The sequence below is a fragment of the Gracilinanus agilis genome, chromosome 4 (assembly GCF_016433145.1).
Source record: "Gracilinanus agilis isolate LMUSP501 chromosome 4, AgileGrace, whole genome shotgun sequence".
Lineage (NCBI taxonomy): Eukaryota > Metazoa > Chordata > Mammalia > Didelphimorphia > Didelphidae > Gracilinanus > Gracilinanus agilis.
This window is the reverse complement of record NC_058133.1, coordinates 348,312,973-348,325,522: the sequence shown is the minus strand read 5'-3', so window position 1 is coordinate 348,325,522 and position 12,550 is coordinate 348,312,973. Positions and strand designations below refer to the sequence as shown.

The window sequence follows — 12,550 nt, the reverse complement described above, 5'->3', positions numbered from 1 at the left end:
GAGAGAGAGAGAGAGAGAGAGAGAGAGAGAGAGAGAGAGAGAGAGAGAGAGAGAGAGAGAGAGAATGAATGAGAATGAGAATGAATTTGTGTTTCTGGAATGCTAGGTGCAAGTACTGTTCAGTGTCAATCCTGTGGCTCTTTTCTGTTTCTCTAAACTAAAAAGCTAACCTCAGTGAAAAATCTCCTTTATAAATATTCTGAAAAATCCAGAATGAAATCCTTGAAGGAGTGGAGAGCTAAGTAAAGGAGTGAAGCAAACATGCAACATTCTAAAGGGCTTAGAAAGATGGTGACTCGAGATTCCAGGAATAAATGACCACAGTTTTCACAAGAGATTCTGGCAGTGAGATTGAGGATTAGAAACCAGTTGTCTTCAGTCTGTCTTCATTTTTAATCTGCATCTGGACTAAGTAATCATATAGTAAAATGCTAACTAATATTTCTAATGATTCTAGGAATTTTTCATTAAATGCTTTTCAATTATTTTACTTTGATTTTAAAAAGCACTGTAGAATTTAATATTAAAATACCTTATCCCAAGCCCTTTTTCTCTTAAGAAGTTTTACCAGGTCTGGGAAAAAAGGGTTCATCCTTACACACTGTCTTACCACAGTCATTTCAGTTAGTTTCACTAAGGTACACTGAAAAAAGCATTTTCCCATATCACATTCAGAATCACTTGCCTTTGTGAACATTTAATTAATATGGATTTGAAAGAAGTCTGATTGGAGATTGGAGACTAAAGCCCACAGTATCAAATCTATAGTTCAAGAGGGATACAAAACCCTGAATATTTTATCTTTAATTTGACAGTCTCTTTATAGAATACACAATTATGAATGCATTCTCCTATTATGAGAGCATTGTCTTTCAGAGAACCAAAATGTTCACTGACCCAGTTACAGAAAGTATTTGATTCTCAGAAAAAAATGAACCAAAACCATTTATTCATAAACATAAGTATGAAAAGTATCAGTTTAATGAATATTATATTTTAAAGAAGGTAATTTTATCTATTTTTATATCTCAAATTACATTTTCAGAAACATAAATGCCTTTGGATGGTTTAAAATACAAATTTCCAAATGAAGCATAGTAAGCATAACTTTATTTGAAAATCAAACTGAAAGGATTGGACTAAATCATTTCTAAGGTCCCTCCCAGTCCTATATTTATGGTTCTTTGATCCTTTGTCTTGTAAAGCAGGCAGCCTTACAAGCTGAGTCAGCATCCTTGAGGCTATCAGATTTGGTCTAGATCAAGTCACCTAATTGACTTTTAGAGTAATTAGAGCCTTCTATAGAATAAAACACAGACTCTTTTCAGGGTAACCCAATTAAACCAAAATGAACTCATTTACATAGAATATTACTTCTCTACAATTTTCTTGATCACTTTTCTTGAACAAAAGGTACAGTGGATGCTACTGCTGTTTACCACTTCCATGGGGAGTGGGAGAGGAGAATTACTGTTCTGTTTTTTTTTTAATCCTTAGAATCAGTAGGAGTAATAATAACACTTTTGGTGAAAAACTGATATTTGCCCTTAAGCAGACTATTTAAAAAACTAAAACTCTAGATATCATCTTATAAGCATTAACAATGAAATAGAATACCTGTTGGATTCCATAGTCTTCTAGTGTACTACAGATGAGGATATACATATCTCTTTATTAGTACAAAAGATAGTCTGCCAAATGGCCCTGATTTTAAATCCTTTCTGGCCTAGTAGAACCTGCTAAGGCTTGTCCTGGGTCGGCATAACCTTCAGGAGAGGGTCACCTCCGTAACATGATGAAGCATTAAATTAAGCCATTTTTGCCCAGTAAAGTGTGATGATCACAAAAACATCTATGGTGACAATCTTAACAATGAAAAAAGATAGCATGTTAAGAGGTGGAGACAGATTTTAGGTAAAACCTCCTGGGGTACTGTAAAAGGGAATTCTTTATTCCTGTTCTAATTTAATAGATGGTAGTCCTTTTGCCATAGAGATGTGTAAAGATATACCAGCCCACAATGAAAGGAAGTAGAAACTAGAGAGACAGGAAATGATGTAGAGAAGAATACATAAAAAGCCACTGAGGAGGAGACTTGATTGAGGCTGATCTTGGGACACTTGATTGGGGTTGGGCTGGATTGGGTGGGAACTTTGTGAGGTGATCAATATTGATCAGTTGGACTTTTCTCTAATGGCAGTTATAGGCTGATATAGGGAGTTCTAGGTAGCTAGTTAGGCACTTTCTCTCCCTACATCTTTCTTACATTTCCCTCCTTTTACTGTATTCTCATTAAAATAAAAATTGTTGAAAGCTGCTCTCTTGTTTTGTCAGACTACTAATTTAATTCTTAAAGTACCTAAATCAAGCACTCTGGGTTGTACTTCATTGATAATTATATGGAAGCAAATATGCAGCTCTTATTTGAAAAAGTAATATGAAGTTATCTTCTAGGTGTTCCTCCATAACCAGAAAAGCAAATGCCACCATTTTCATGTTGACCTTCACTGAAATTCATCTAATCTATGAAGAATGATAAAGGTTTTGACTTTGCTTCAATGAAAATAAAATTAAATTTTCCTTAATTGATGATGCCCATCAATTTTCTGCAGTAGAGATTTACAAACAGTATCATGGATTCTTCTTCTCTTTATGAAATGTGGTGCCCACTCTTAGTAAGGCAAAACAGTTTCTAGCCTTACCATCAACATCCCTTTTAGTTTTTAAAGTAAATGAGATGTTCATACTTGGTCTTAGAAGCCACCAATCATTTGCAGAATTGGGGTAGGGGAGATGGGGAAGGCATACCACTTTTAGCTGAATATTAAACTCTTTTTAAGTAATGGATCTTTCCTAAAGGTAGAATTGCTGTAGGAACTCAGCTACCAGTATTATCACCCAGCCCCCTGTGGTTATGCTGCATTGTAACTGCCACAGGGGGAAAAAATTATATTTAATTGGTTTAGATGTCTTTTAGTCAAAGGAATTGGAAAGCCACTAGCCAAGAGAGACTGTAGCATGCATTAAATACAGGGATTGCTGGATTGGCTACTTCAATCAAATGGATTTCTCAGGATAATATCCACACTACGATTTTACTTTTTTATTTATAGACTTACAAATAATTTCCACAAAGTTCCCTGCCACAAAGAATTTTATCAGACCCTGAAAATTAACCTTTGCTCAGATACATTGTCTCCATGATATAATACTTCCAGCTGTGAACAAGTTCACATCTTTTACTAAAGCTAAGAATTGAGATAATATTTTAGGTAGCTCAGCTCTACATGATATGGTCAGTTTTATCATATTTAGGATGAAGACAAGAGTTTCTGAATTACTTAGTAGGTGCTTTGTGTTTTTTTTTAATTATGGCTCCGTGTTAGAACTTGCTGACCTATACACAATTTATTTTCTTTTTAGGCCTAACCTAATTTTTGACCCATATCATTTTATGTGACTAATAGTTGATTTTTTTCCTCACTGTGAGTAAAACCAAATAGAATTTGATTGTTTTCATATGGGCTGGACAATTATCTAAAATATTGAGGTCTATGACCAAAATGAAAGTGTCTTTTGCGTGATAGTGCATATATGTGTATGACTCAGATCAAATTACTTACCATCTTCTAGTGGATGGAGGGAAGGGAGAGAAAAAGCCTGTTTGGATCTTATAATTTTGGGGAAAGTATTTTGAAAATTATTATTAGTAATGGGAAAAATAAAATATCTTTGAATTTAAATAATAAAATGAGATCTTTTTAGTAGCTAATACATTCTGCAAGTGATTTTGAAGCTTAGTCTTATGGATAGATTGGAGAAATTCCTAAATTATCCAGATTATTACTCCATATTTTACATTTGTTTTATCTTAGAGCAAGCTTGAATAGCTTATAATTATATTGCCAATTTCTTAATTGTTGGGAGTATCTTTCTCCTTATCCCTCTAGCTTGGAATCATTTTAGTCTCCTCCTCCTGTTTCTACTATGCCTGTTTATTCTTTTTTCCAGTCATAAAATGCTCTTCTAACCGTCCTTCAGGATCTAGAACAAGCCCTACATCATCTGTAGAACTTTCTTTCTCATCTCCAACTCACATTAATCTGATTTCTCTGAATTCCTATTGCACTCATTGTCTCTGCTAAATAATTTTTTAAACCCTTACCTTCCATCTTAAAATCAGTACTGTGTATTTGTTCCAAGGTAGAAGAGTGATAAAGGGTAGGACATGGGGAGTAAGTGATTTGCCCAGGAATCACACAGCTCAGAAGTATGGACCTCTCATCTTTGGGCTTGACTCTCAACCCACTGAGCTACCTAGCTGCTCCCTCTGCTTCATAATTTTATTAAATACTTCCTTGTTTCCTGATCATTTCATGTATTGTTTTATCTCCACAATAAGTTTATAAAGCAAAGTATTCTATCTTCTGTCCCTTTTTTATGTCTTACCCTGTGATACACAGTGCTAGGCACTTATTACATACTTGATAAATTCTAGTTAATTAATGAAATATCTGATGGCCTGTTGTAGTCTAATATGGATTGATCCACATTGTACCTATAGCTTTACTCCTGATCTCAAATAATATTGCATGTCATGTCCACTTCCCAACTGCTACCCCAATACAAATACAGAGAGTAATTGAACCAAAGAGAAAGGAGCACTAAAGTAGATAAGAAAGTATTGCTACCACAAAAGACAAGTCAGAGATAATGGTAGTCCTGTGTGGAACTTGAGCAATGAATAGAATACTTTTTTTTTTAATTTAAAAGAAGTGTTATGTTAATTCAGTTTATTTATTTTTTATTGTCTACAATATGCTTAGGTGTTGAGAAAGATGCAAGTTTTGGTTGAATATTTGTTGACCTTAAAGAGGTTAGAGTCCAGTAGGAGGGATCTAACACATTCACAAATAACTAACATTCATGTAATAAAGACATAAATGCATATGCAATAAGTACATAAAAGAGGTACAGAGTTTTATGTGAGACTTTACAAGTAGTCCAGCCAACATGGTACGGATTGTGCTTTCAGTTTCTTGATGTTATGCATATAAGCTATCTAGTTATCCTTAAAGTATCCTATATGAATGACTCACCCTCTTATCTGGTCAGACTTCTTTCTGGTATCATCCTTTCCATGTCTTATGTTCAGTATTTCACAGGCAACATATGCAGTCTATTCAATCCTAGTATGCATCTTTCTATTGCTCCGTAAGTGACCATCAATTTTAATTCCACTTAGTTTAGTTTTCAGCAACAGCATCATCAAAAGAACATTGTTATTTCTGGGAAAAGTTATGAGGTCATTAAAAGCACTTTATAATTTTCCTTCCCTGCTCTTTTTCAGTTCTTGGTCCAACTCAGTGTTCATTCTAAGAGATAGTTGAGAGATGTTCATTCTTCCTAAGAGACAGATAGGCAGTCAAACAGATAATCTGGATAATAGACATTTTGCAACCACTTTTTTCCTGTGTAGAATTCACAAGAATTCTTTTGACTGGTTAAGGATCTCATTTAGGAGACTCTACATTGCTTTGGATTGATAAATTTGATAAAATCAGTTTCCTGTCATCTCCAAATAGGAGCATCTAGGAGACTGCCAACTAGAGGGAACGTGCGTTTTATTTGACCTTTTTATTGAGCATTGTCTAGGACTGCAGTAAAAATCATTAATTTTGACAAACAGATGAATAAACAAAAAAAATGTATTAAACGTTTGCTATGTGTCAAGAATATATACTAAGCTCTTGAAAAAAGCATGGCAGCCTCTGCTCTAGGAACAGTTCTAATTGTGAAGAACAACAGACATATGCAAGAAAAACATTATTTGAGGAACCTACATTAATAAAGCATTTTGTTTTTCAAAACCAAGTGCTTTTTTAAAGTGACAGCGTAAGCACAGTAGGATCTTGTATTCGCTAGACCTTTCAGTCAGTTCTGTGCCTGCAAATATTCAGTCTGCCATAGAAAATCATTTGTAAAGTTTTCCTGTTCTCATACCTTCATGAAGAATATCTCTAAGATAGATAGATAGATAAAAAGATAGATAGTTAGATGGGTAGATACATGGATGGATAGATAGGATTGAATATATATGTGTGTGTTACATATATATATATATCAGACATATATAAATATAAATGAATTATTCCCCCAAAAAATGTGTTAAAAGGAAAGTAAACATGTAGAACAGGAGTTATTGGTATTATCTTTATACTTTCCTCGGGGTGGTGGGACTGTAATACTAAAGTCCTTGGGTTTTTCCAAGTATTTGATATCTCCCATCTCGCCCTTCAGGCAGCTAGGTGGCATAATGAATATGAATACTGTTGAATGTGGGGTCAGTCAGAAAGCTTAAACCTAAATCTGGCTTCAGACATTGACTAGCTGTGTGACCAGGAGCAGGTCACTTAACTTCTTTTTGCCTTAATTTCCTCGACTGTAAAGTGGAGATAATAATAGTACCTAACTCCAAAGACTGTTGAGAAAATACAGTGAGATAATTTTTCATAATGTACTTTGCAAAGCTTGAAAGTACTATAAATTAAATGTCCACCAAGTTGTGTCACTTAAAGCAGTTTCTTCTCTGTATATCCAATGTAGTCCAGCTGGTTTTTTTGCCTCTTTGTTTTCTTTTGTGCCATTTCTACTTCTTCATTAGTACATTGGGGAATATGATAAAAGTCTAAATGTAGTGACTTTATTATCATTTATGGAGAAAAGAGTTCCCTCTAAAAAGTTTTACATACTATTTCTATTTTTTACATGTTTGCTGGCCTCCTGGTTTCTTCCTTAAGTGCCCTTAGAATGTTTTGGCTTTGTTAACATTGGCTTGATCTTCATTCATGATTACAGAACTGGATAGGAGAGCAGGATATTCTAGCCCTATTTAGGAGGCTGTGGAAGAGATAGACAAAAATGGGAGGCATTTCAAGAAAACTGAGGCTTTCCTGGAAAAGTGCAGCCAGTCACAAATCAGAATAATGAGGCTCCAGGGCAGAAATTCCTCCAAGGCTTGGTCTCTGGTGTGGGCAGCCAGATGGTTAGTGAGCAGACTCTTTTCTGTTATTCCTTCTGGTGATTCATTTAAATAAGGCAAAGTTCCTTGGCAAATATTAATTGTCTTTAGGTCTGTTTTGTCATCTTTTTCATCATCCACATCTTATTTAAATCAAATTGTTATTGCCTTAATTGCTCATGGTATCTTCTTAATTTTTCTTTACTCTTTTTCAGTATAGACTTTGAGCTTTATTCTAACAAGTCAGATGTCCAACAGTACACAACTGGTGATAATTAACCAGGCATTTTCTCTGTGTTAAAATATAATAAATTTTATTTTTTGTGATGTTAGTTCATCCTGAATTTAATATTCTCAAAGAAAGGATATTAATGATAGGTAGGTTTGATGCTTAAAAGATTTTAACATCTTTCTTTTCTTACTACTGAACCATGAATCTCAGCATTTATCTCCTTTCTACCCTATGCCCACCTTTTCATTGAAATCAAATATTAAAATATATATGTATATTGAATTTTTAAAACCTCATCAAACTCATTTTAAAACCTCTACCTCTGCAAAAATTCTAACATTAACAGAATGAAATTATTTTTACATACTCAATTTCTTCATCTCTGAAATGAAGAATGATGATCTCTGAGACCCCCTCCTAAAAAACCCTCTAAAATTCTATGATTCTATTCAAATTTCTGAAATGAGCAATATTCCTTTTAATTTATATGTTGAATTTCATTACAAGAATAGACACAAATATTTTTCACATGAGTTTTTTCTAGGTTCTTGTATGCTTTGTGGAAAGTATGGGTTTAAGAAAATGTATGTGTATATATATGTACATATATATTCATACATGAAAGAATGAGGTTATGCACAAAAGAAAATGAGAAGTAGGGGAAGGGATGTACAGATGGTACAGAGTATTAAATATCATATAATGAAGCCTCTAAGGGGTGCCATCAGTAACTTCCTTCACATCCAAGAGTCAACAAGAATCAAACAAGTCAGAGAAAAGGGGATAATTGTAGAACAAATGACTGATTTAGTTAAAACTATATGTAAAGAATAGCTCAGTTATCAAGGGCAATGGGGTGTATCTCAAAAATAATTGCTTTTTGAAAAGTAAGATTTCATCTTCACTCAACACTAATAGCCAGAACTAAAAAAATATATTTAAGAGGAAGAAGCCAAATTCTTCTAGAACAAAACTTGCTCATTAACAAAACACTAAACTGTATTTTTGATAACATTATCAACTTTCTGATTTCTGTAGTAATCTAATTACTGGAGGGGAAAATATGCTCCAGGCTAGGGGTTCTGAACCAGGGGTCTGTAAATAGATTTCAAGGTGTCTATGAACTTGGATGGGGGGAAAAACTTTCTTTTTTACTAACTTTTGGTTTGTTTTCTAATTCTTTATGTTTTATATAAGTGTGTATACATAGTATTTTATTACATATATCAAAAACATTATTCTGAGATGTCCTGACTAATGCAAAAAACTGAAGAACCTCTGTGCCAGGCAGTTGAAGATGATCTCATTTAGTAGCTGAAAGACCAGTGACCCCTCAGATCCACCATTATTCACACAGGGTGTTTTGTTAAATGGTCTGGGCTACAACATCCTCCCAAGAGCAGATTTAAATTTGTGGAAAGGGTCATTTCTATGTTTCTGTCACCTCACAGTTTCTTAGTGTTCATATAATTCATATGCAATGACATCATTCAACTTAGTTTAACAAATCTCATAAAAGTTTGCCTTTAAGCTACTAGAACTTTGCCTTATTTTGACACTATAACTTTAAAAACAAGGATGAAACCAAGGTTAACTCTCAGGTTAGCAGTGACTCCAAAGTATTTTTCCTCATCTCTCATTTATTTAAATTAATCTTTAAACTGTGTGCTTCCTAGTAATACACAAACATATCCAAAAGACTACATATCATCATTGCCTATGTTAACATTCAAAACAGTTGCTTTAAGTAAGCAGAAGTCTAATAAATATGGTTGTAGGCCTAATTTCCACAAGTTGTTTCAGTGTACAATCTGAAGCAAAAGAACTGTTTTATCCTTAGGTCATGAAAGAGCTACATATATAAATATATACATATGTGTAATTTTGGCATTTTGTTTTTAAGGATTCTGAAGAATATGCAGATCTGCCAGTGAGGCACAATGAAGATCAGATGAATGGTGAACTGGCAAGGAATCTCCCCATTGAAGTAAATCCTCATTCATTTGACAATTCCCACACAAAAGCACATCTCCTGCTGCAAGCTCATTTCAGCCGAGCCATGTTACCATGCCCAGATTATGGCACTGACACTAAAACAGTGCTGGACCAAGCTATCAGAGTATGTCAGGTATGACAGTCAATTTTTATGCCTATTTTTTCTCCTTAGAAGTTACAATATTTTTCATTTTCAAGGGAAAATACACTTTACTTTTGAAATTTTTATTTCTATGTTATTGTTACACTTGCTGAATTAAGTAAAAATAAGAAGACAGAAACCAAGTAATTAAACCATAAATGACAAATCTGATTATTTCTGAAATGAAAATGCCAATTTATATTTGTTACATATTTAGACTCCACATATTATTTCAAAGCCAAATAGGTTATTCAGCCAAAGAAGGATCTGTTTGTTTTTTTTCCTTAAGACTCAGATGTTACTTTTATTATTTTGGTTGGTGAGACTTAGAAAGTGGTTTCTGTGAAACTGCAAATTAAGTTTAATGTTTCTTATTTTATTTATAGCAAAGTACCATTAAGAACACCATAACCTGCTGCTGATAGCAAAAGTTTAATGCCTTCCATTCTAGTTTCTTAGATCATACAAACTTGGTGAATTATTATTTGTAATAGTATGGTGAAGGAAATATTTTCCTAGTTTTCATTTGATATATAGGGACTATAAAATAATTATTTTTCTAAAACATGAAAAGAATCCATTAAAATGAACTTGTCATCTATTATTCTGATGCTAATGTGCATCTTTCAAGAGCCCTTACTAAACTAACAGGCCCAGGAAACAAAAAGAAAACATGATTCTAGCAGACATAAATATTTTTGACATTGTTTTGTGACTAATGCATGGTTTCTGTCTTCACGATGATTTGCTTCTTGTTAGTAACTTTAAAAGCTAAAATTAAAGATTCTAAAGTTTTAGAAGTAGGGTAACAATCTAGGGCCTTTACTTTTTTTACCCTAATCATTGATCTATTGGTGAATTTTGGGATGAAAGGGGTTATAAAATGAATTAAGCTTTTAGTTTCTTGTTTGTTTTTTAGTTTCTGTTATGTTATTTCTGTGTGACACAGGATTTTCTTGAGCCTTCATTAGTCATTTAAAGAGCAATAATATTAACTGTCTTAAGTGTTAAGCCTTTTTTTTTTTTTTTTTTTTTGGTTGTCCAGCTTTTTCAGCTTAAGGAACTATGTATATAGTCTATATCCTTACACTGTTAAAGTTGTAAAGGAATGTCAGCTAGCTCTGGACCTTAAACCCTAATCTTCTCACAACTCTTTAGCCTCCAAACTTGGGATAAAGATAAATCATCAGGGAAGAAGAAAAAAAACGTTTAGGTGACTGATGGAAAACTTTGGGAAAGTAAAGAGTTGATAAATTTTTCCATGACTGGCTCACCATCCTTCACCCTGAGCACTAGGCACCGCAACTCTTATTAGGCACATGTATGCTCTAGTTTTTGTAAGTATTTGTTTAAACAGGGCTTTTTTTTTCAGGCAGCAATTATAGAGGCTGGTGGAAAGTTATAATGTGTTGTGCTACTACTACCTTCACGGGACAGTGGCATGACCTTGTGGTCTGAGGACAGGATTAACTGTGAAGTCGCTCCCGTGCTACTCACTCCAAGTCCTTGGGGAAGTCACTTAACCTCTGCTACCTGGGCCCAATTAACACACCTTACACCGATCATATATTAATGTTTATAAAGTCAACAAAGATTTTGAGACTAAAAGAAGTAGGCAGAGCTTGGGAATTTAAAGATCTTAGAAGTAGTTTCTTATTTTTCTCTTAACAAGTATGAATCTAGTTTCATGGAAAAATTCTAGCCTCTAGTTTAGCAGATGTCCTCATACTAGATAAAGAGAACCATCTACAAAGAAGTCAGTTATCATATTTTCCTGACTCAGAAACATCCTAAACAAACCCCTTACACACCCTCCCACCCCTCCAATCCTATATCAGTGAGTTTTGTAAATGGATTTGTCTGCTCCTTTTTCACATTTGGATATTATTGACAATTGCCCCTGTAATCCACCGAACTCAGAGCCTTGTGACTATTGCCCCGTAGACGTGCACACACATGTGCCCACATTCACTCACACAGATCTATTAGCATACAATACCTAAATATTTCACACATGATTATTTTCCATTTTTTAATCATTTTCAGCTATTTTGAGAAATTTTAGCCATTTTCTGTAAACATAATTGAGTATCTTGGTCCTTCACCTCTGGAAATGTTCTCTTGATTACATTAGCTAATAAAGCGTATCTTTCATTCCTGATACATGAACTGAAATCATTTCAGTACTATCATACTAAAGAAAAAAAAGCTTTTACATTTAGCCGTCAGAATCAGTGTCTTTGTAGTAAGGACTATGAATTTTTTTTATCTACAATCCACACTCCATTTCTGACATTTTTATGTGTAAATATGGACTTTAAGGATATTGGGGCAATAGACTGAAAATACATTCCTGATACTAATTTACCAACCAAACTTGTGAAAATCACCTAAGCTCACAGAATTGTAAAGTGTTTTTTATAGGAGGTGGTCTATATCAGTCCTTCAGTTTAACTTCCTTTGACCAGTAAATGCAAAGACCAAAAAGTAAATCCATGTATGCTTATCAGTGAATATTCAACATTGTTTTTAAAAGGCGCTAGCAATAATACTCAACAAGGCCACAAATTAGGGATGTTATTTTATAAAGGTAAATGATATTTTTCCTCTGTGAAATAAAATCTAACATTCCCCACTTTCCAGAGCAAGAAATTACTAAATTTAAACAGTCACTATAATTTCTCTGATGAAAATGAGAGAGAAAATTTCAAGAAAACCCAAAAGTTGGGGTTCAGTTTAATTTCAGTTCAACAAACATAAACACCAAGTATGCACAGTGTCCCAAACTAAAACAGGTTAGTCTCTTTTGCTGTCCTTCAATCCTAAAATGATCTATAAGTGACTTTTTTTCCCTAATGTTGTAAATCTTGAATATAGTTGTACTGTAGAAGTCAGGTAAGACAGTGGGAGTAAAATGCCAGTGGTATAGTGCCAACAATTCTAAAATTAAGCCACCAGAAGCTACAACCAATTTTTTCTGCATCAGATTTTTTTTTAACCCAGACTGTTCTGTAATCAATTGAGTTGGAATCAGGTAGGCTCTAAGTTCAAATCTTATTTCGTCTATTTACCTGCTGTGTGACCCAGGGTAGGTCATTTATCTCAGCCTGAATTTTCCTCATCTGTAAAATGGAATGGTAATAATGGGACCTACTCATAG

The 12,550-nt window shown here is 33.9% G+C and overlaps 1 protein-coding gene across 1 annotated transcript in view; it reads left to right on the top strand.

The window, feature by feature from the left end:
* The window catches only part of ASCC3 (activating signal cointegrator 1 complex subunit 3), a 357,810-nt gene that overhangs the window by 325,783 nt on the left and 19,477 nt on the right, over positions 1-12,550 (top strand). Inside the window, exon 36 of the mRNA XM_044675397.1 lies at positions 9,157-9,381. Coding sequence (XP_044531332.1) covers positions 9,157-9,381 — 225 coding nt within the window. The remainder of the gene's footprint in view (positions 1-9,156; positions 9,382-12,550) is intronic.